We start from the raw sequence: 23,919 nt of genomic DNA, 5'->3' as shown, positions 1-23,919 counted from the left end.
CCCATTTTAACCAATGAGAAGATGTTATCCACTTCCCTCATGAACAGAAGTGCTGTTCATTTCCCATCAAAAAAGCCTCACAGATTTCACATAGAGTCTCCATGGACAACTGGAGTGTGCATGTGTACTTACCTTATCTGCACGGAAATGCCCATTCTTTTTAGTGTCATTAACCACTTCAGCAGAGGAATTTGGAATGGCTAGTAAACATAATTTATAGTTGCCGTACTCTACCAATAACTTCATTAAGCTTTAAAGATTGACACATTTAACATTCAATGAGAGATGTTTCTTAGCGAATCTGGGAGAGCAGAAATAATAAGATGCTCACCTTGTTAGCCTAGGATTAGGTCCAAGCAGTATATATTTAATTAGACTTTAAAGAGCTTATTTCAATGTTAGGAGATGCAGCTCTTCTCTGTTGCTGCTACCTCAATATAATTGTTTCTGTAAGTTTTCTGCTTATCAAAAGAAAGAACAGTGCTTTAAGATATTGTGAATACTCAGTTTTTGTTTGCATTTAGATTAAGAAGAAGAAAGTTGACCCAAAGCTTTTGTAGAGGTCATCTAATCTGTTTGGTTGAGAAGATCTGTCCTCCCACAGACTCACCTCCGGCAGTATAAAGGAATACCTTCCTGATGACAGTCTCTCTTTGCAGTGCTACCTTATCCCTGGTTGTTCTGGAAGCAACATCTTCTATTATGAAAATTTAGGAACTAGATCAGAGATAAGACTGCTTCTCACATAGATCGCATCCTTGGAGTACTACCTGTTACAAGATCCAGGACATTCACAATGAGCATTAGTGAAGACGACGTGGAAAAGTTTCTTGATGGAAACCCTGCTTTTGCCAAGCAGTACTTTGAGAAGAAACTGAAAACAGAGTCCTGGGATGACAATGAAAGTGATATACTTTTTGAGTTGATCCAAGACATGCAAGAAAGCATCAACATGGAGAAAGTTGTTTTCAAGACCTTAAGAAGAATCAGGTCCCTTATTCATGCGGACCGCTGTAGTCTTTTCATGTACAGGCAGAGAAACGGCACACCTGAACTGGCAACAAGGCTTTTCAACATCCAAGAGGGAAGCACGCTGGAGGAATGCCTTGTCTCCCCAGACTGCGAGATAGTCTATCCGTTGGACATAGGCATTGTGGGCTACGTTGCACAAACCAAGAAAACCATGAATATCAAGGATGTCAGCGAGGTAGGTCTGGCATTTATTCATTCACTCTGTAGACAAAATGCTTGCATGCTTACTTGTTCTAAGGGGTCAAGCGATATCAGGGAATCTTGGTGCTTGATCACTCTTCTTGCCTTGTAATTGCTGTATAGTGGAAACCAAAGCACCAGCAGACAGCATGTAAGTTGCTTCCAATTTCACTTATGGAGCAAGGTGAAGCTAAGCACGTTCAATTACACTGGACATTAATGCCTTCATACATGTGCTCTGTCACACCGTACCTATTTCGTTAAAAATAAATAAATCACTCCTAGTGCAGCAGAGAAGAGGGAGTGAGGTACAGTCAGATCTGCACTGAATGCACCTAGAATTTTCCACACACATTTATCTTCCTTCCATGAGTAACAGTCAGGGAAAAACCCTTTACGATGAGTCCATAAAGGGGTTTCCACCACTCATGACATTTGGAAGTGTTTGTTGTCTGATGCAGTTTGGGCCAAGGACCTTTAGAAGCATTTTTGTCAACCAAAGGTGTGGACCTTGGAGCAGGTGAGTTAACTGCAACCTGTGTATGACTGGTCTTCATCAGAGGCAGTAAGAGGTATACTTGGACTAAAAACCACTCTTTCAGTAGCCACTTCACACTGCAATACCAGGAGGGATCCAAGGAATTTTCATGTTTTAGTCTTATGCTTTCATGACAGTATTTACCCCTCATACTCATACTTTGAATCATGTAAATCTGAATGGCAGCAATTACAATCCGCTTGTTCTAATCATAGGTATAAAACTAAAATCCATGTGACCCAAATATGGCATTTGGGATTACTCAATCTATTGTTTGCTAGTTACAAAGAGACCATCTGTTTATCCATCCATTTGTTGCTCAGGATGAGCATATGCAAAAGCTTCGGCAATATCTTTGTTGCCCTCCATGGAACATGCTAAGATATGGATTTGGTTTTGCAACCACTCTTTTGCAAAATTTGCATCAGTGTATAACTTAAAATGTTTAAGGCTCACTCTTCAGGCATTTCTCCAAGAATAAGGAAGGATTTCAGACTGTCAGCCAAGTGCTGCAATCCAACTCTAGTTCTTTCAGGTGCTGCTATTCTTACATCAATTCTTCTTAAGGAAACACAGACAGTTAAATGCTTGGTCTGCCTTAGTTGGCAGGGAAGGCCAACAGTGGGGGATATATGGGGAGAAGGGGCACTAGGGAGTGATTATTCTTTCAGGTGCAGCCTCCCTAGTGTGGTCTGAGGAGTTAAAGCTCTGGGCTTTTTCTCTTCAAATAAAAGGAATTGTAGCTGACAAGATGTTCAGCAGAACAGGGAGATGATCTTGGGTCAGCAAGGCCATCCCTGCACTCCCTGTCAGCAGGTGAGAAAGAGGATGTCAATAAGGCACTGTGCGGGACATTGGGCTATGTGCCTTCCCCACATTACACTTTCTGAGCCTCATTTTCTTTTGGCATGAGGGGGACAGTGACATTTGCATAAGCAACTACTGGTTGAGTTCCCTTTATGCTGCTCCTACAGCATGACCTAGCGCTCTCCTGGTGGTTCGAATGGTGATTCCCTAAAGGACAGGACTCCCTGGGCAGCCAAACTGTGCTGGTGCTATGTGCACCTTGCAACCCCGACCAAGACGCTCCTGGGGAAGGAAGAGAGTGCCAGGAACCATGTGTCGCTGGTGTCAATTGTGTATCCCTGGGATAACCTGCCTTCCATCCCATGAACATGAAAGGCTCATCATCATCGTGGTTCATGCTATGGTCACTACCACATGTTTTTTTTCTCTGGTTTCCAATATCAGCCAAAAACCACCATCACATACAGTGGTGATAGGTCGGTTTCTCATGTCTGCTGCTGCATGAAGGAGAGGTGAAGTAACAGCTAGACACTGTGCATGTAAGACTAAGGATGATGATGCTCACAGCAACAGGGGAGGGAATCCTCTGGAAAATATTTTTCAAGAGAACCGATGACTATATAGCTCCATGGAGTCTGCAAACCAGCAGCAGTTTCAGGGGCCAGGGTGAAGCAGAAGAAAATTGAGAGGGGGGTAAGCGTTCGTCATGACTGTACTAGAAAGCACTGGTTTAAAAACTGTGGCTATGCAGCACAGCATAGAAACTGGTTATATGCACCTCACAGTGTCAATTCAGTGTTGGAGGAAAGGATGCAGAAGGTTCAATAAAGGATATAAATCACCTGAGGATGGTTAGTGGAGACTCCTCATGGCAAAGTCCAACACATTAGAGCTCTTGATCAGCAAGATCTTTGCAAAAAGCGAAAAAGTGCATGTGTTGCACTTTCTAATAATCAAAAGCTACGGCCAGTTTCTCTTTGTACTAGCTTTATCACCTGTACGTTGTCCAATTTTCTTATTCATTTATCTTCTTCAATAACTGAACAAAGCTTTCACTAGGCAGCTTATCTAGGCTGTGCTTCGGTTTGGCTTTAAGACTACAGATGTTGTGTTAAGTGCTTAATTTGTAAATTCTCCTTTGAACAGTGTGCCCAGTTCAGTCCATTTGTTGATGAGCTCACAGACTACACTACAAAAAGCATCCTTGCAACACCGATCTTGAACGGCAAAGATCTAGTTGCTGTCATTTTGGCTCTTAATAAGCTGAACGGCCCATACTTCACCAGCTCTGATGAAACAGTAAGTGGTCAGTAGCTCAGTTTCTATCAAGCAGTTGTCGCTTTTGCTATATAACATGGATTCTTCCTCATAACACTAGGGATGTCTGCTTTACTGAAGCACCATGGGTGAAAATTTCCCTACAGGGGACTCACCCTGTAACAGATGAGGCTTATTATGAGGATGCTTATCTCAGAAATCTTTCAGGGAAATTACTGTGGGATAAGCCTTACCTCACACTGGTGCAAAGCAAAGCATTTATCCAGGGGAATTACCATGACGTTGCTATAGTGGTGTTATGAAATCCAGTATACACGAGCCTGCTACTGCATTTGACTAAATCGCATTGTTTGCCTTTACAGCTTTTCCTGAAGTACCTGAATTTTGCATCCTTAAACTTGAAAATCTATCACTTGAGTTACCTTCACAATTGTGAGACTCGAAGAGGCCAGGTAAGAGCAAAAAAGCAGATTGGGCTGTATCTCAAAGTCAAACCCAGTTTTTCTGGTTTCAAAAACGAAGCTGATCTGCTTCAGAGATCTGTGCCTGAAGAGCAGAAAGAAGAAGGTGTCCACAGATGCTTTCAGATACTGCTCCTTCCTTAGAGTCCCTCATTAGTTTCTCTGCCTGCTGTTCTTGGCCAGACTTCAGGAGCTGAAGCAGTGGTACCACCTTCAGCAGGACTGAGCTACAGAGGTTTTTTTGAGTTCAGTCTATGAAATACTCCTGATGCATTTAGCCACTTCATACATCAGCACTAAAAGATCTCCAAAAACAATTAAGAATGCAGTATTTTCTCCTTGTGTGATTATTAAAAACAAAACAACAAAAAACAACCAAAAAAAAACCCACACTTTAGAATATCTTCTTAGTGACAGTAAAATGATTCTCACATGACTGTTCTCTTTGCCTCCTTTGGTAGAAATTAATATAAATGATGGACTTAGGGTATTTTGAAAAGTACAAATTCAGCCATGATTCTTTTCCATGATTTGCTTCGTGAATTTTTCGGGATGGATGTGAATCCATGTGATCACTTTCTGCAGCAGACAAAGGGTTGTCATTGAGGAGGATGTGTAATTAAGACTACGCTTCATGGCAGTCATTTTCTCATCACCAGTCCATAGGAGGATGAATGTCTGTTTCAGCAAATGGATGGAGAATGAAAGTTTATTCCTGAAGCTTTTTTCAGCACCTACATTTAACAATTCATCATCTCATGTTCGTTGTCTAATTCTTTCAGTGATCCTAAAACTATGAATAATGGTCAGGTGATAGAGCCATCTAACAATGCTGAGTAATTAAAATAAGGTAGAATTAGTTCAGGTTTATTCCACTTGTGGGCTTAGCAGTAATGCAGTAGAAGTTGAGTAGAACCGGAGGAGGCAAGGAAGGCGCTAGAAAGCAAAGTGGATATGCAAGACATGAAAGGTCTAATGCCTCCTGCAGGCTGTTCTTCTCTGGACTTGAACCCAGGAGTATCTAAATACAGATTAAGTACAGACAAAATGTTGAATTGTTTCAACAAAAATGACATTTTTGAAGATAGTCTAGGATTACAATATTGCAAGGTCTCAACCACAAAACCTCAGTCATACTGTAAGTAAAATGGCTTGTGCAAAGACAATTCAGGCTGCTGGTGCATACTCAATAAGAGTCTTATTAGAAGACCACATAACGTTTTGCTAGACTTCTTTTCATTGTTCCATGAACTGGTCTTTCTACAGGTGTTTCTTACAGTCCTTCTCACTGCATTTGTGGGTTTGAGCCTTTTTTGTTGCACACTGTAAAACAGCAAAAATAAGCCATTGCTAATTTTCCACTAACGATTTGCATGACAACAACACTATCCTATCTACGGGTTGCTGAAAGGCTGGTGGCATTTAGCATGTCAGGCTCTGAAGTGTGGTGGAGTTTTCCTATCTCATGGATTGGAAACAGAGACCAATGCAGGTCAGAATTGTGAACAGTATCTACTAGTCCCCAGTGAAGCAGTGATGCACTCTTTTCCTGCCTTTGGCCATGTAATAGTGCCTCGTGTCCCAGGCACGGGTGCAGACAGCTTCAGGTAACAGCTGTCAGTGCTTTTGAAGTGCTGCCACTGCTGTCTCCTGGGCTCTGGTCTAGTAGAGCCTCGACAGGCATGCAGGCACTAGTTAAGCTAGGCATTTCCGTTTCAGTGATGATGAAGTTCTCCCTTTGGCCCACAAAGACCCTCCATTTTTTACCAGAAATATCTGCCTAATTCACTGCATAACCTCAATTTTTACAAATGAAATAGTAGTCTATTAGCAACAGCTTTCTTAAGGATGCCTCCACATAGCACAGCATGGGGAAGTGGGTTGTAGGCTGATGCACACACAAGACAGCTGTGCCAAGGCTTCAAGGAAAGTGTTCATTCAGATATTTCCAACCTTCATTCCAGATATTGCAACCTTAGCGTTAGCTATGTTTGGATGCAAGATTTTACTAATTGATAAAAAAGAAGTAAGTAGGGCAGTCTATTTGTTTGGTACCACTACCGGTGCAAGATTTGACTTTAACATAGTGCTCCATGATGGCATGACCATTCCTCAGAGCGCATGCTTCCTTAGTAATTCCCAGTGAGAATAAGCAACGCTTTTACATTTTGCGGTACGTATTGCTATTGCACTTTTCAGGAAAAGTAGCATTAAAAAAAAAAAAAGTTTCCTTGTTAATACAAACACATTTGGGAAGTCCAGGTTTCAAGGGGAGGCTATGCTTACGTTTGCTTTTTACCCTTCAGGTGCTGTTGTGGTCAGCTAATAAGGTTTTTGAGGAACTGACAGATATTGAGAGGCAGTTCCACAAGGCATTCTACACAGTGAGAGCATACCTCAACTGTGACAGGTACTCAGTAGGCCTTCTGGACATGACCAAGCAGAAGGTAAGTGTTCACATATGAGCTGTATGTCTTTCGGCCTTTCTGCTATCCACTGATGGGTGATTTGTAGGGATAATGTTTATTAGGGTAGCCAAAGTCCAAGATAGATTTAGGTCATTTCCTACTATGTTTGGCATTTTTTCTTCCATTGTACAAATGAAAAGTCTGGGATAAAGAAAAGAGAGGGAGAGGAAAGAGCTTATCACTGGACTGCCTAAGGAGCTAGAGACTGGGAAGACAGAGGAGGGGCAAATATGTATGACCATTGAACAACAATCCTGGTCAAAGCCTGAAGCACATGCACAGCCTTACCAAGACTGTGTATGCCAGAAATACAGTGAGATGCCTGTGGAGCACTGCAGCACCAAAGCAGCCACACTCTTATCCATATCCATATTATCCAGGCTTTTAGGTGAAATTTGGTTTCATGAAAATGCAAACTTATAAAAAGCTGAGTTACTTCTGCCACTCTGATTTGATCTGATTGCTTGCAAGCTGATTGACAAGCTTTATGCGGGGGTTACACAGAAATATTTTCATAGGAGCCCTGCTTTACACTATGGTCAGGCTAACTGAGGCTACCATTGACTTTGATCTCCAGCACATTGGCAGAGCCTTTATAGCACTTGGTCTTGTGAAGAGACATATTAAAAGATCATTAGTGTAGTAAAGACTCTTTGGTCAGCTTTATAATGCAGCCTAAGAAAAGGTGTTTTTTGACTTTAGCAAGGTAGCAAGTCAGCCTTGTAGCCACACTCTGGGAAATGAAGAACAGGGCAAATACTGAAATAGCTGCTTGCTCTGTGAGTGCAGCTCTCGCTGTTCACTGAATGGAGTCGTGTGTATAATGCATTTTTCCACCCTAAATATGCTTCTTTCATTTGAAACATAGGAATTTTTTGATCTGTGGCCAGTCCTGCTGGGAGAAGTTCCTCCCTACTCAGGACCTCGCACTCCGGATGGCAGAGTAAGTGATAATCAGATTTCTTGAAGTCTCTCTTGTCTGGCTGGATTGTCTCACCTCTCATTTTAACAGTGCTTTTCTTTTTACTTGTAGGAAATAGTCTTTTACAAAGTCATTGATTATATATTACATGGAAAAGAAGACATTAAAGTCATCCCGTAAGTGCCCAGCCTACTGTTACTGTTTGTGTGTGCTTGGTTCTAACAGGGTGCAGCTAAAACAAGGGTTATTTCTGATTTAAAGACCTTCCTAAGGAGATATGCAAAGAACCAACTGGAGACTGAGTAAGAAGCCAGATTGTAAGCTGATGCTTTGTCTCACATTTTGTGGGACAGAGATTTCTTCCAGGGCAGTGGGATCCTGACTTGTAAGTTAGTCTCCAAGAGTCACTGCAACATACAATTTTTTATGCCCAAGCATTAACTGATTTGACTACCTGCAGTTTTACTATTCTTCATGCCAGGTCAAGTTGTAACTCCTCCTTGGTGCCTACCCCATGTCAGTGGCTGAGTCCATGCATCTTGCCCTGGTGTTGAGGCACCTGCTGTCCCAGCCCTGCCTGCCATCCCTCTGGTACCCTCCTGACCACTCAAGGTCTCTCCTGTTTCCCCGCCTATCCTCCAGCTCCCTTGCTTCTTTCTTCTCTTCTGGTCATTCCACCTCAAATTTGTCTCTGACCTTTCCTCCTCTCTCGACCCTACACTGAGACTCCCTCCTTCTGAAAACCACCTTCTCTTCTTGCCACTGAATTTTTCAGAGAAGCCTCGGGCACCATTTCCCCTTGGCTCTGAGAAGACATTCTTCACAAAGCACTCTCTACTCTGGTGGTTTAACTCTCCAAACTAATTCTGTATGACATCTTTCTCTCTGCTTTCCCCTCACTTAACAAAAGGTGAGAAGAGAAAAGCAGCTGACTGCACTTGCAGGAGCTGGTGAAAGAGCAATTCACTGATCAAGCTTCCTAGCCCATTATTATGTGCCCAGCCAGCTCCTTTCCTCCTCATATATCTCCCTTCCATCTATAGATATACACCTGCTCTTCACCTCTTTAAATTCTTTCTTGCATCCCTCAGCACTCTCATTCTCTATCTTCTCCCACCAGCGTAGGATGTGGTTAAATGTCAAGTGACTGACAAATCTGACATAATGGAAATTTTGCCCAGTTCTGGTCACCCCACTTCGCATTGGTGTAAATTGGATATCCACCTTCATGCTTCAAGAAAGGCCCCCATTACTTAGATACAGCAGTGGTCAGTCTGGCAGACTCTTTTAACCAGAAACTTTCTTTTATCTTTCTGTATGCTGTAGCTCTGAAACATGAACCCCACTACTGAGAACAGTTTTTTTCTTAAGTCAAATATTCTGCAGACTAAGATATTGTATGTGCTAATCTGTACTGAATCCTTGAAGGAAAATATTTACTATGAAAATATTTACATGAAAAATTTATGCTAGCACACATAGGCAGGTTTGAAAGTAATAGGACTGCTTAGTAACTGAGAATGAAATGTGTATATGTGGATCGTGCAACCAGCTGAAAACATTTAATCTCTGAGATCATCATTGTCCTTCAATAAATTTATATCCTTAATTCTCTTTTTAATTTTTCTTTCAATCAGAAATCCTACCCCAGATCACTGGGCACTAGTAACTGGACTGCCAACATATGTGGCTGAAAGTGGATTTGTAAGTACATAGTTTGGACTCCATTAATGTTTTCTGAATTGAAGCCTGACCAATACTGCTTTTCGTCAGTTCAGATTTTTGTTTGATATTTAAACTTCTCATTGTTAAAATTATACTCTCTCTATATTTATTTATTTATTTATTTATTTATTCTTTAATCCCCTAGATTTGCAACATTATGAATGCTGCTGCAGATGAGATGTTTAACTTTCAGGTAATGTGCACACTTCAAATTCTATCAAGTATTCTACTTTTCTTACAGAAATGTAATTTACAGTCAATATTAGGCACACGAAAATGTCTTTAGCCATAGGTCATGATGTAAAATGGGATTGCTGCTGTGTTTAGAAAACACATTAAGTACATGGTGTCTTTCTGCTTGCTATTGCTTCAAGGAAGGTCCTCTAGACGAATCAGGATGGACTATCAAAAATGTTCTCTCCATGCCAATAGTCAACAAAAAGGAAGAAATTGTTGGTGTTGTCACGTTTTATAACAGAAAAGATGGGAAACCGTTTGATGAACAGGACGAGACCCTTATGGAGGTATAGTTCCTTGCTATGGCTAGAAGTAGTTCATATGGTTGAGAGATCACTTTTTCGCATTGCAGCCCTGCAAAAAGTCCCCCAGTGTTCTGCAGCTAAGTAAGTTTATTTGTTGCTTATACAGGTATTACACAGTAATAGCTTGAAAGTTTTGAAAGCATCTAAATGAAATGATGGGTGTTTGAAAGTTTTGAAAACTCAGCTGTATTCAGATCATTTTGTTTTGTCATTCTTAGATTGACTGCCTAGCTGTGAGCAGCCATGATGTAGTAACAAGACCATTTTGACCTGTGATCAGATACAGCTGGGCAATTCCCTCCAGCAGTTACACCTGAGTAATCTGTGTGGCTGTGATACAAAGTGTGTCCAGCTATTGAATCTACCAACAGCAGCTTTCATCAAAGTCCTTGTGGCTGAGAAATGTTTCTATGCTAGTTTCAGTCCAATACAAACATCCAGCTCTTGGCATCTATTATCAACTAGAGCATTTCCTGAAATAGACTTTTACTATCAAACAAAATGACCAAGCAAAAAAATCAGTTGGAATTGGCCGCTGAACAGCAAACAAGCTGAGTGCAAACACAGAGTGTGAGTAAACAGATGTGAAAGGTGATGAGATTGTCTTGCTCTCCCTCGATACAAAGGTTCCTGACCTGCTGTCATGGTTATGACACCAGCCTTTCCATAGGCATGGAGTACTATACTGAACACCTGTAACAACACATAAGTAGCTTTCTGTATGCTGAACATGACAGAGGGTCCTCAAACCTTCGTCATGTGGACACTCTTGAGACCTAGTCAGATCCATCAGCTGGGGCGCTGCTGTGCTGAAGAGCAAGTAGTGGTTGGGAGCAGAGGCGTGATTGTGCATTGCTAGACTTGGAGCCAGCATGAAGCTTACGTTGTTACAAAAATACATCATGTGGTGTGGAGATGCTTTGGTTAGTTTACCATTTCTCATTTTTCTTCTCTCCAAGTCCCTGACACAGTTTCTGGGCTGGTCCGTACTCAACACAGATACATATGATAAGATGAACAAGCTGGAGAACCGGAAAGACATTGCCCAGGATATGGTGCTCTACCATGTGAAGTGTGACAAGGATGAAATTCAGGAAATTCTGGTAATGCCTTGCAAAGTGCAGCACACCCATGAGCATACTGGCCTGGCATTTGCATACAGGCCTGGTCAGTGCCAAACAGCAGCTGTGTCTGTGGACACAGGTCTCCCATACCTCAGAAATGCTTCCAGCCACCACAGCGTACAGGCTGTGCCCAGGCAGCAGTTACTGCACAATGGCAGAACAAGTCTTCGTTTGGCTTGAGGCCAGTTGTGGTCTGCCCTTCACCTCAGCAGGCTGCGCTGAGCCATTTCTATTTTCCTCAGAAAAGCCAGCCCTGGAGGTGAGCTCACCACCTCCAGGGTGTGAGCTTCCTGTGCTGTGTGACTGTGAGGTGGGCTGTGGGGGGTGAAAGAGGAGCTAATTTATGTCCCAAAACCTCTTCGGTACAGAGGATGTGGGGTTACTGAACACAACTGAGACACTGGGAATTTTATAGGGGAATTTTGGCAAGTGGAGGAAAACCAAGCCAAAATCAATGAAAGGTAGGACATTCCTACAAAGAAGAACATGTTAAAACAGCAGAAATAAAAGCAAGGTCTGGAAAGAAAACATGATCTGCATATGAGAGCTGCCTCCCATAGTAGGTTCACCCTAGATTGATCTAAAGCAGCACAGCACAAAGTCCTGTGGAATACAGTAGTCAATGTAAAATGTCCGTGCTCTTTGCAGCCAACGCGAGAAAAGCTGGGGAAGGAGCCAAATGAGTGTGAGGAAGAGGAGCTGGCAAGTATCCTGGTAAGGGCAATGTATTTCTGGAATTGGAAGTGATGCCAAACAAATACTGCCTGGGCGGGGTCAGGAAAGAGTTGCCAGTGCTGGCACGCCCGTACACAACAGCAGGGCACCCAGTGAAGGGTGAAGGTGAAGCACGCCCCACCCTTCCTGTGCTGTGCAAGTGTGAGGCCTTTATGGTCATGTAGCAGAGAATGCCTTCCCAGCTCCCAGAAAGTGACTGCTCTGTGACTCTTTATCTCAGGAGGTTCAATGTCCATCTGGGAGCACGTCAGCGGCCTTGACATATCACACATTTTGTTCACTAGAGCAAATAAGGAACCTTAAGACTTCTCCTGTAAGACCTGACAACTTTGGAGTCTCCAACCTAATCAAATCAAAAAGAAGAGTGCTTAACAGAAAGCAAGCAGTATTTCTCAAGATTGACCAAAAATGCTTTACCTCTTCCCCCACTAATAGGGTTATCATGACAATCTGCATTTAATACTAAAAGGGATGGTTCCAAGCACAATCAGACTGATAATTTTTTATTTAGAAAAAACACTTCCAGGTGTTTCTAGGTACAGCATAAATGTCACAGCAACAAACCCTTCCACCTCTTTTGCAGAAAGAAGAACTCCCAGGGCCCACCAAGTTCGAAATCTATGAGTTCAGGTTCTCCGATTTCGACTGCACCGAGCTGGAGCTGGTGAAGTGCGGCATTCAGATGTACTACGAGCTTGGCGTGGTGAAGAAGTTCCAGATCCCGCAGGAGGTAGGAGCTGGCAGTGCACAGGAACTCCCACCTTGTCCCGTGCCCACAGGCACGGGTCGGCCAGCAGCTCAGAAATCAGGCAGAGGTCTGGGTTGCTGTGGGCTTGCAGGCAGAGGGGCTGGCATCCTGAGTCCCCAAGCCCTGCTGAAAGCAAGGAACCCACTCTCAAACCTGCGGTGGCCAATATGGGTTTGGAGCTTGAAGCCATCTGCTTCTGTTCTGAACGGTCTGAACTTCTGCTACAGGTATGGGCTTGCTATCAGGTCTATACAGATGAGGACTGCACCATGCAAACACTTGCTTACCCCAGTATAGAAACTTGTTCAACCCCAAAGACCCCGATTTGCAAATTCAAAGCCGTTTGCAGCCATCCGTGCCCCTGTCAGGCTCTGAAAATTGGCGTTTAGGCAGCGCTGCGCCTCTCCGAGGGATTTTTCAGAGCCTCACGTGAGGCTTACCTCCATCTAGTGGGTTCTCCGGGTAACTGCGCGCAGAGTTTTCAGCCGGACATCCCCCACCCTGGAAAGGCAGGCTGGAAAGTAGGAGGGAAAGGAAGGGCTGGGCTTGGGAATTACTTAGCACAAGCAAATGCAAAAAGCATTCACTATATCTACTCTGGAATAACTGGCTTCTGATGCAGGTGTGAAAAACAGCTATTCTTTGCTGTTCCTTTGAGCAGCTGAGATTTTAAAAAATGAATAATCATCCATGATTTATTCCCTCACCAGTGAAGAAAAGCTCTGTAGCTACAAGAACTTGTCCACATAAAGAAGTTGAATGCAGAAGGAAAGAAAACACAACACTATTATTTAATACCCTATATTGTAATAGGTGATATAATATATTCCATCTCTCTAGACCTAAAGAGCCATCTCTTTTCAAGCAACATAAGTATTAGTAAGTCAGAATATATGGAAAGGACAAGTCTTACTGATGAAAACATAAAGAAACACAGAAGCTGAATAAATTCACAAACTCTAGGAGGAAATCTTTGTTCCTCCAGCCATCGCTGTTTCTCATTCCCCCCACAGACATCCCAGTGATTTTAATTTTCTTAAGAAAGGAGAAAGATGTAGGAAAGTAGAGAGCTATATTTTGGTCATCTCCACTTTAGTGCACTTTAGTGCACTTTAGACCTTGCAATGACAGCATTGCCAGGGAAGCCTGACAACATTACAGTTTCTGATTCCTTCCTGGAGCCATCTCTGAAGAGCGGCTCTGATCTTCATCCATGACTTCCATACGTGGTCTTTATCCCAAGAGCAACAGCTACCAGCTCCAACCACAAGTCAGCTGGCATGACAAAAACTAACGCCCTCTCTCCCAATTTGCAGGTTCTGGTGAGGTTTGTGTACTCTGTCAGCAAAGGCTACCGGAAGATAACGTATCACAACTGGCGCCATGGCTTCAACGTTGCACAGACCATGTTCACGCTCCTAATGGTAAGGTAACACCACCCCAATTAGTTCTGCAGCACAGCTTTTTCTGCAGTATGTCTGATGTTGCACCCTGGAGACATGCAGGGCTCCCTTTGAATCTTGTTGTAGGATACGTTTGTCACTCCTAGCACATTTCCTACCAAATGAGGCCTCCATTCACCTTAGGTGATGAGTCCATGAATTACCACCCAAGCTGGGGCCATACCCACTGAATGGAGCACTTCACTTCTCGTGGGCACAGACAAGTGTGGCATTGAAAAGCCTCCAGGTTACCCCTTCTGCAGGGTAGGGGAAGGACTGCAGGACTCCCCTTCCTCCAACAGTTTCTAACAGTAACAGCTGGGCTGACATTAGCTTGGATGAGGACAACCTCACCTCCTCCATTTGAAGGGAGGACAGCATGGGTGTAAGTCTTTGGCTAGCATGACTGTGGCAAGTGCCATTTCTCGTGGGCTGTCAGGGTGACAGGAGCCCCATGAAGGAAAACGGCATTGGACATGTGCCCCACACCAGCAAAGGCTCAGCCCCGTGTCCCAGTACAGAGGGCATGCCCTGCACGCCTGGTGGCAGAATTACACCTACCACCCCCAGCCCACCCTCTGAGCAGCTCAGCTTTCTGGCCCACTGGCCAGAAGGACACAGAGAGCCTTGTGTCCAGTGAGAGGAGAGGTGTGGCTATCAGAGTGCAAGTGTCGCGAGGGCATAAGGCTGCTGGAGCAGCGGGTAGCCAACATCACAGGTGGGCATCGAGCACATACGCATGACACACGTGCATCCTTGAGTCTGAAACGTTTTGTTTCCAGCTGCTTCCCCACGTTAACCTAAGTGTACCATGTATTGTATCTAGCTTCACAAATATTTTCAGTTCTCCTGGACTGTTTCAATGCGGAGATCCCCGGCACAGAGCAGTCACAGCCCAGTACCTTTTCCTGTAAGAGATACTAACAGGGGGCATGCAAATTCTCACCCTCCAGACTGGCAAACTGAAGCGTTACTACACAGACCTAGAAGCCCTTGCAATGGTAACTGCTGCTCTGTGCCACGATATCGACCACAGAGGAACCAACAACCTTTACCAGATGAAGTAAGCATTCTCCTGCCACTTCCAACCATTTCCTGCTGCTTTTGCATAGAGTGGGGTCAGGCTGTGATCACAGCAAACTCCAGCACAGCTCTGTTTTACACAGGTTAAGAACCTTCCTTTGCAAGTAACTTCTCTTTTCACCTTGCCTTGGCACTTGGGCTTATGCCTCAGCCAGTGGGGAAGCCAACATTTTGCAGTGCTCACTGGGGCTTGCTTTACCTCCTAGCAGTCTGGCCTTTGCTGTTTGGTTAAAGCAACGCTCTACATTGCTGTTAAAGGGGGGGACCAAGTGCAGTGCAGACATTTAGTAGCCTGAGTATCACAGGACACTCAGGATGCTACTGGGAGCATTCTGGACATGCAAAGCCTGCTTTTTACTGGAAGGTATCTATGCAGAAAGCACCACGCGCTGAGCACTGCCCTCGTCTGGAGAAACCTAGCACCTGTGAGGATGTGAGGGCTGCTTTGGGTAGGTAGTTACCAGCTTCACAGAAAGAGCTGCATGATTTCACTGACCAGTCAGGCCTCTGTTCCTGGCTTAAGGCAGTGTCAGGTCACAGGTTTAATGAGTGATGGCTGTACTATCTAACTGATTTCTGGAGCCTTGGGAAAACATAAGTGAAGCTGGCCGGTGCTTTGGATACAAGAGTGTCCTGCTCTTTGGCTAGGGAAGTGTTCAAGGGCTGCTGGTTTTCCTGTTGCTTTTACCAGATGTAAACATATACTTCTTCAGAAACTAAACAACAAGCTCGCAATACTAACTAATAAAAGTACTGTTCTGAGCATTTTAGGTGATATTCACAGGTGGAAGGATATTTTATACAGTGTCCAGATAGCTATAAGCAGAGTCACTCTCTGTTACCAGTTAGACTGAAGTTGTTAGCTATTAAAAATATTACTCTTAAGCCCTTCATAAAATGAGTTGAACTTGTGTGTGTGACAAATTTCAATTGGGAGACTTTTTAACTAAGTGCTATACTAACATTTCCGATTTTTCTCTTTACGCAACCAGATCTCAAAATCCATTAGCTAAACTTCATGGATCCTCAATTTTAGAGAGGCATCACTTGGAATTTGGAAAGTTTTTGCTCTCTGAAGAGGTTTGTAATGAATTGTAATGTAAGATCCTGAATAATTTACTTGCCACAAAGTCTTTTAGCAACATACACCATGGCCGTCAGCTGCTATGACTCTTGCCCAGAGACTTAGCATTGGATATTTCTCTGGTTTGGGTTTCTGAGAACCTGCAGCCACCTCACTTCCTTCTACCCCAAAGTGATTTCTGCTCACCAGAGACCAAAACCCTTAGGCTTCCTACATGCGTGGCTTGGTTTCTTCAGAAGCCATGTCGTTAGCCCGGTAGGAAAGTGTTAAAGACAGGGTTCTCCTCCTGTAGCCCCTCTGATAGGACCAAGGCTGACACACATCCCCAGCTAACTTTCAGGCAAATTCCCACTGGGGTGAGCAGACGTGGTTTAGGCACAAAGTGTGTACCAAACTACAGACACCAACCCTGCTCAGTGAGCACAGGGGGGGAGTTCACCAACAGATGGTGAACTGGGCTCACAGCCCTTGCACCTTAGGGGGAGCAAGCTGCAAAACTTAGAAAATAAATTTTAAAAAGCACATTTGAGAGAGGGAAATGCCCACTAGCTCACAACAACATGGAGCTTGGATTCTGCAGCTTCCTTTGCTTATTTTTCAGTCACTGAACATATGCCAGAACCTCAACCGGAGACAGCATGAGCACATGATTCACCTGATGGACATTGCCATCATAGCAACAGATCTGGCACTGTACTTCAAGTAAGTCGGTCACATACGCTGTGGGTGAAGGGCAGGAAGCAGCTGGTGCTGTACAAACACAAAACATGATGCTTTGCTATGAGAGCCCCTCCATGTGGCAATCCTCTACACAGATGCTTCCTCCAGAAGGCTCCTCTTAATGCTGATATAAGAGGTGTGGGGAAGAATTCAGATTGTTCAGAAGAATTTTGAGCTTTTATTTATTAGATCATGTATGTGACTTTTAGCCTTCTATTTCCAACAAGACTGTGCTATATGACCCCCTAACTGAAAAAGAGATGCTTGTGGTGTTTTTTTTACCTATCACGTCAGCACTAAAAATACTTATTAATGGTCAATGGCATGGCCTGGGCTTCATTAACTTCTCTGTGAAAGTAGCACAACTCAAATACTAAGTGGTCTATTATAGGTGAATATGCAGTTCATAGTCTATTTCACATCCAAAAGTCAGAAATGCCCAACACCATAGAGTTTCATGCACTGAATTCCTAGGGCATAAGGCTGTGAGTCAGCAACACATGACATCCTCAGTAGCAAGGAGCTTTCAAAACGTGTTTTCAAATACAGGGCCAAGACCAGAGACTGCTTCTATGTTTTACGCTGAAGAATCATTACACAAAATATAAATAGTCCAAAAAAAGTAGAGTATGAAGAAGAGCCTAAGACCCAGTCCTCTTACTTTGAAGGCTGGGTGTTTATATGGGAGCAGACACCACTACTTCCCTACCAGGTGGGAACAAGCTGGTCTTTGCCATCTTTGGCTCACAGTCTATAAGGGAAGGTTTGATTTAGATCAGATTCCAGGCAAAACAGTATGGACAGAGAACATCGTCAAGTCTCTTTGTGGATCTGGCCTAACTGTCTTACTTGCTAGCATTAAAACAGCATTTTTTTCATGATTTCACACCTGTCAAAATGTGGGTGTGTTGTATATAAACCCCTCCCCAGAATTTGCTACACGTACCTAGGTATATAAATAATATTAACAAGGTCAGACAGCATTTATAGAGACAGGTAGTCTTACAAATACTCCAACATCTGGGCCAGCTCTATGTTTCTGCCATTTCCTTAACATTCAGGCAAAAGCCTTCCTGTGTTGTCAGTAAAGCCAATAACATTTCTCAGCTTGCATAACCTGCAGTAGCGCATACTTTCAAACAACCTGCTCAAGTCTCACCATGACACTTTTTCTTTAAGCCATTTGCAATGGTTTCACTTATGTAAAACAAGCAAGTGATGGTGCTTGGTTTTGTTGGGGGCTTCCTTGAGGGCCTAACTGCCAGGACAACAACCACTAGAAACCCAGCCATCTGTTTTTAACACAGTTGCTTCTTTTTCTTTTTTTTTTTTTTTTCCCCAAAGGAAAAGGACAATGTTCCAGAAGATCGTTGATGAGTCTAAGACATACGATAACATGAATGCCTGGACTGAATACCTGTCTCTGGAGACGACAAAGAAAGAGGTTGTCATGTGAGTAAATTATCTCTTGAGAGATTAATGATGTGGTTGTGTCCTTCTTCCTGGGCTTACCAGTGGGAATTCCAAAACATGCCTATGCCCACAGTATATCCAGTTTTAAAAAGGATTCTTCTGCTTCAACAGCAATGGTCCCTAGATAATATACTCCTCTGTTTTCAATTTCTAATGTGAGCTGAGCAGGAAAAAAAAAAAAAAATCTCTGGAATTGTGCAGTTACTGCATTCCTGTGCTTCTCTTAGCATGAGAGCAGTATGTGATGTTTTATTGTCCACTCAAATATGATCATTTGGAGAAGCAAGGAAAACAAACAAACAAAAACAAACCGAACAAAAACAAACCAACCAACCAACCAAACAAACAGGGAAGAAAGCTTGAAGTTTTTCTTTCCTGACTGGATGGAAAATCCTGACTGGATGTGGGACATCCCTTCTGGTCATATACCCGTTAACAAGATGGAGGATCTGTCTCAGACCACAACATATGCCACAAGCTGGAGCATTCTACAATGGTGGAGCAAATGGAAGCCAATCTGTGATTTGCTCTTCCTAATAGCAACGAGAGTTGCACCATGCTGTTGTTGTAACCAGCAAATGCTCTGCAGTACAAGTTGCACTGGTGATGGAGCTCACCCATAACCTCAGCTGTGACCTGCACTGTTACACCTCAATGAGGGACTGAAATGAGTTACTCCAAAGTCAAGAAGTTCAGCTCAGCAGTGACCAAAGTGATGAACTTCCTAGTGTCAGAAGCAAGCAGTTCCCTAGCGCAAATCCATTTGTATCAAGCGAGCAATCCTTAATGTGTGTCCCAGTCCAAGTTTGCTACAGCAACCCATCTCCTGTATCTACCCCATCAGCACAGAGCTGGGACATTACACGGTATTGGGTGGAGCACGAGCATCCTGAGCCTACAAGAGGCAAGGTAAGGGCTCCAGAGAATAAACTAATTTCTCTTCTGTTTTTAGGGCCATGATGATGACTGCTTGTGATTTGTCAGCCATCACTAAACCTTGGGAAGTCCAGAGTAAGGTCAGGCGCTTGATATACTGTCAGATTTCTCTAGCTTATACTTGAAAGTAATGCAAATTTCTAAGCTGCCTGAAAACTGAGTCAAAGTTTCCTACTAAAACTACTGAAAATACTTCAGAATAATGATGGTTTTGATGGATAAATCAATGTTTAAGACTGAAGCTGTGAATTCTGTAGGAATTTATGTTCACCAAAGGGAAAATAATAATTATAATAAAAAAAACAATAATACGATAATTTAATTTCTTGGGCTATTATTGGGCTAATATTGTCGTGCATGTCACGACATTTTTAAAATTTATTTATTTTATTTTTTTAGGCAATACCTGCTGGCTGATCTGTTGTTTGATTTCCTTTAGGACTTCCTTTCTGAACTGTACTTGCTCAGTTGCTAAGTAACAAACATTAAAATTTAAAGAAGGATAAAAAAAATAAAGTCACCTTCATGTTCAGCATGGGAAAAGGACAGCTGAGGAAGTCCTAATAGGAAAACACAGCTCTGACTGTGAAGCAAATCCTTGCAGGGGACACATTAGAAACATTTCTTAATAGATGAACAGAAGAAAAGCTCCAATAATAAGTTGGCGTTGGGCTGTCACTACACAGGTGCAGACCTGTTGCCACTGCTGCCATTTGCAGCGGAAAGGTTGGGGCTGGATGTGAAGAGATGGAAGGGCTGGAAGTGACATTTGCTTCATAAAGGAGTCCTAAGTCCTAACTAGAAAGCCAAAATCAGTGCTAACTTTTCTTTTTCTCTTCTTGGCAACGTAGGTAGCTCTCCTGGTAGCAGCTGAGTTCTGGGAGCAAGGGGACTTAGAAATAAGTGTCCTTCAGCAACAGCCCATTGTAAGTATCCCATGAGATCCAAACAGCTCAGATCAGAAAGTAGGTCTCAGCAGAGACCTTCTGCAAGCAGTGATGCTCTCAGGGTGCTGTGATTCTTCCTAAAACTACCAGGCTGCCCAAAATTCATCAGAAAATTGGCCATTCAGATCGAAAAGACCCTTTGTGACAGGGCCTCTTGTCCAACTCTCCATTTAGTTAGAATGGGTCCCAGGGGCTGTGAAACAGCAAGGAGTGACTGTCCCATTGGAGGTTTTGCACTGGTCCTGTACAAGAAGGAGGAAAACAAAATACCTACAACTTAGAGGAAAGCAGACTTTACACTAAAGACAGAAACTAAAAAGAAAAAAAAAAAACCAACTTTTTAGAGTCCAGAAATTACTTTTGGTAAGAGGAAGTACTATAGAGCAGTGTTTCTAATTTTTTTTTTTTTTCTGCTATAATAATAAATTTTAAAATTTGGCAGTGAAAAAATCAAGAGTTAATCCATGACATTGCATCCACCTGCATGTTTTTGATTTTCTGTAATCATAGAAACATAGAATATCCCATGCTGGAAGGGACCCAGTAGATTTAAGTAGACTTACGTAGACTCCAATATAGCCCCTGTCCCCACAGATGCGCTAAAAATGATACAATAAATTATATGACCTTATGAGAACATAATTTCGTGTTCAGGTATGTTTTAGAGAATAAGAAAACTCTTCAGCATTTTGTCACACAATCCTTCTCTCGTTAAGTCCTTCTCCTGGTTAAAAGGAGCAAGGAAAATACTCTGTCCCCCTCCCCGTGGTGTACACTGAAAGAGTTGTCTAAAATTTCTGCTGAAACAGCACAGGAAATGAGCCACTTGATCCCTCTGAGAAGCAAGGTGAGGGTTGTGGTGGAGAGCCTTTATGGCCAGCAGAGCAGAGCAGCCAGGCTGACAGAAAAAGGCAGCTTTGGGGGAAAAAAAAGAGAGGAATGTTTTTCAATGCGGTGCTCTCATAAATCATGGCATGTTTGTGTCCTCCCACAGCCCATGATGGACAGGAGGAAAGCCGCTGAGCTTCCAAAGCTTCAAGTGGGTTTCATCGATTTTGTGTGCACGTTTGTCTATAAGGTAAGCATGCCCATGCACACCCCATCCTTCTCAGTAGAGAGGTTCAAGTCCCAGCTTCCAGGTCAGCCATGGTGCAGCAGCAACACACTGAATTGTGCTGATGGTTCTGTTTTGGTCAGGAATTCTCACGTTTCCATGAGGAAATTCAGCCTATGCTCGATGGGCTGCTGAACAATAGGAATGAATGGAAGACCCGTGCTGATGAGTATGATGCAAAAATGAAAGCTCTGGAGGAAGAGAAGAAAAAAGAGGAAGAGAAGATGGCGGCACAAAAAGGTCAGAAAAAACACTGATTGTTTCATTCCTAACTCAAAATATGCTTATGCAATACTCTCCTGGATCTGCAGCAAGGTTTGTAGCCACAGCAAAGTCAGATGCCCAGAACAGTTTCCTCAATCCTGACCAATTAGCAAGGTTTTAAAAAGAACTCCAAAATACACCTTGTCTTCAGGCCTGACACCATGACTGGGTGTCAGAAAGGGCATCAGCTCAAAAGCCCAGGGGCTTGTGCCTGAGAAACAAGCAGTATTACATGCAGCGCAAGCTCCCATGCAGCTGGGGCTAGCAAGAAGTCCTGGGCAGTGTCCATAGGTCCCTGAAAAGAGCAGGGACACATCCCTTTGTACACAAGGGCTGTCCAGTCCCATAGGTTGTGAAGCAGGAGGAATAAAAAAAAAACACTAACACACTCCTAGGTAGCAATTTCAAATCTCGAAAGTAAGTGATTTGGAAAATTTCAGAAGAGTTATTTCCTAACTAAGGAATCATTTTTTAAGTGAGAAAGGTTTCTGTTAACTCTAAAGCAAAGTAGCTTTGCATGTACAATTACTTTGCATAGCAGATATCTCTAGATGTGGGTACTTTAGATATTACACTGATCAGTGGGTAACTTACAACTCCCCAAAACTCCTGTGGTGACTGAGAAGAGATTATACGACACTTATGACTGTACTTCTAATTCTTTGTTTCTTTTTATATGGCAGATGGAATAACCTGTAATGGAGGAACAGCTCCAGCTTCAAAAACCTGCAGTATACTTTAGACCTATTTCCAATGCAATATACAACACCCAAAATGAGAATGCCCATGCTTTTAAAAAAAAAAAATATCATGGCTTACAAATACATTCCTGATTGGACTGTTTTGCTACTTTAATTAGGCTTACGACCAACCAGGGAAGGGCTAGATCTCGTTTGCCTTAATTGCATCTCTTCCTGATGGTGAGGAGCCCGTTCTGTCCTGTCCCTCTCTCCATTTAATGTACCCGATGTTGTCAGATGGCATGTGGCAAGTCAGAGCAATGTTTGGCCCAATAAACCAGGTTGTATGACTGCAGAAAAAACATTTCTCCAGCACTGAAACATTTCAAACCCCAAAGCTGATAGGGCCTGCTGAATTCGTATCCTGCTTTGTACAACCCTACGTGATTGATGTTCAGAGTAGACAAATTGAGGAACAGCTGAATTTACCATATCTAAGTCCACATCTTTGAAGATATCAAAAAGAAATCTATATGTAGGGATAAAGTATGAAAACCTTTGAGCTGTTCTGAAAAGTTGCATTTCCATGTAAATCTGAGGGACCCTCACGGTGACAATAATTCTGTATTCACTTCAGGACTTTAGGTAGGGTGCTGCTCTAAAGCCCGGAGCCATGCGTGCAAGATCGGGTAGCTGCAGAATCTGGTAGCTGCTATCTTCTCCAGCAGGACCCATCCACGCTGTGTGCTAACCGAGGCTTTGGCCCGTGACACGTGATTGTAAGAAGACAGCGTTATGATTGCTCATTGCAGCTCCAGTTACGGTCACCCAAGCAACCTGAATCGTGGCATCTAAATTCATTCTGTTTCACCTTGTAATGCCAATGTAATTTATTGCAGTCCTTTTCTGATCGGTCCCAGCCCTCCTTCCTTTTCTCCTTCTGCTCTGAGATGTCTGGCTTTCTCATTCCCCTCCAAACTTCAAAGGACTGATGACTTCCACTCTTTTATTTCAGATAAAAGTTAGTTTTCAAGTTTATTAATGCAGCCATATTAGAACATTCAATTGCACTCTTACAGAGACACCCTTCTGTGCTCCTCCTGCCCCTCTTCCCTCTCTCTCTTTCTCTCTCTTTCTCTCTCTCAGTGCATGGTGTATCAGCCATGTAACAAGAGTTCAATTTGTGGGGATTTTATTCATCTTCTATTACTCCTGCTACCTTCAGTGCTTTTACCCTTCAGGAACTTATTTTGCATTACAGAAGTACTGTAAGTAAAAGGAAAACTATAGCCATAGTGGTATCTGGTGCTTGTTTATCCAGGTCCCAGTGTACTAAGCAAGATATAATCCTCTATTGCTACGCAGCCGTTACGTGAGCAGCAAGTTGTCCTTCAGGAAAATGCAGAAACCCGTCCACTTGCATGAAAGCTAAATATGCAGCTAGCAATTGCTTCACACTGCGTGTCTCAGCTTCATTAGTGGCCACGTAGGAAGCTTCCATCGCATAGCAGCACTTCCAGGATACGAAGCCAAACAAGTCATTGCTTTCAGCCAGCAAAACGCCATGAGTTTATCTTAGTGTGGCACGGCAAGAAGTGGGTTTTTAAGATCACCTC

General features: G+C 43.1%; 1 protein-coding gene across 1 annotated transcript; it reads left to right on the top strand.

Moving 5' to 3' along the window:
• Positions 1 to 138: 138 nt before the first annotated feature.
• Positions 139 to 23,089, top strand: PDE6B (phosphodiesterase 6B). The gene is made up of 22 exons (XM_013188249.3): positions 139 to 1,207; positions 3,704 to 3,856; positions 4,198 to 4,287; positions 6,603 to 6,743; positions 7,633 to 7,707; positions 7,798 to 7,862; positions 9,324 to 9,390; positions 9,557 to 9,604; positions 9,786 to 9,935; positions 10,913 to 11,056; positions 11,726 to 11,791; positions 12,396 to 12,542; positions 13,877 to 13,984; positions 14,956 to 15,065; positions 16,078 to 16,165; positions 16,771 to 16,871; positions 18,234 to 18,341; positions 19,315 to 19,378; positions 20,150 to 20,224; positions 21,240 to 21,323; positions 21,443 to 21,599; positions 22,307 to 23,089. The coding sequence occupies exons 1-22, from the start codon at positions 797 to 799 to the stop codon at positions 22,363 to 22,365; spliced, it is 2,511 nt and encodes an 836-aa protein (XP_013043703.1). The 5' UTR covers positions 139 to 796; the 3' UTR covers positions 22,366 to 23,089.
• The last annotated feature ends 830 nt before the right edge of the window (positions 23,090 to 23,919 follow it).

This window comes from Anser cygnoides, chromosome Z, assembly GCF_040182565.1.
Source record: "Anser cygnoides isolate HZ-2024a breed goose chromosome Z, Taihu_goose_T2T_genome, whole genome shotgun sequence".
NCBI classification, from domain to species: Eukaryota; Metazoa; Chordata; class Aves; order Anseriformes; family Anatidae; genus Anser; species Anser cygnoides.
This window is presented reverse-complemented; position numbering and strand designations above follow the sequence as displayed.

What these genes read in the sequence shown, in the direction of transcription:
- PDE6B (XM_013188249.3), top strand. Translation starts at nt 797, where the DNA reads ATGAGCATTAGTGAAGACGACGTGGAAAAGTTTCTTGATGGAAACCCT. An exon ending in AGGACGAGACCCTTATGGAG is followed by an intron (nt 9,936 to 10,912) that starts GTATAGTTCCTT and finishes CTTCTCTCCAAG; the next exon opens with TCCCTGACACAGTTTCTGGG. An exon ending in GAAGATGGCGGCACAAAAAG is followed by an intron (nt 21,600 to 22,306) that starts GTCAGAAAAAAC and finishes TTTATATGGCAG; the next exon opens with ATGGAATAACCTGTAATGGA.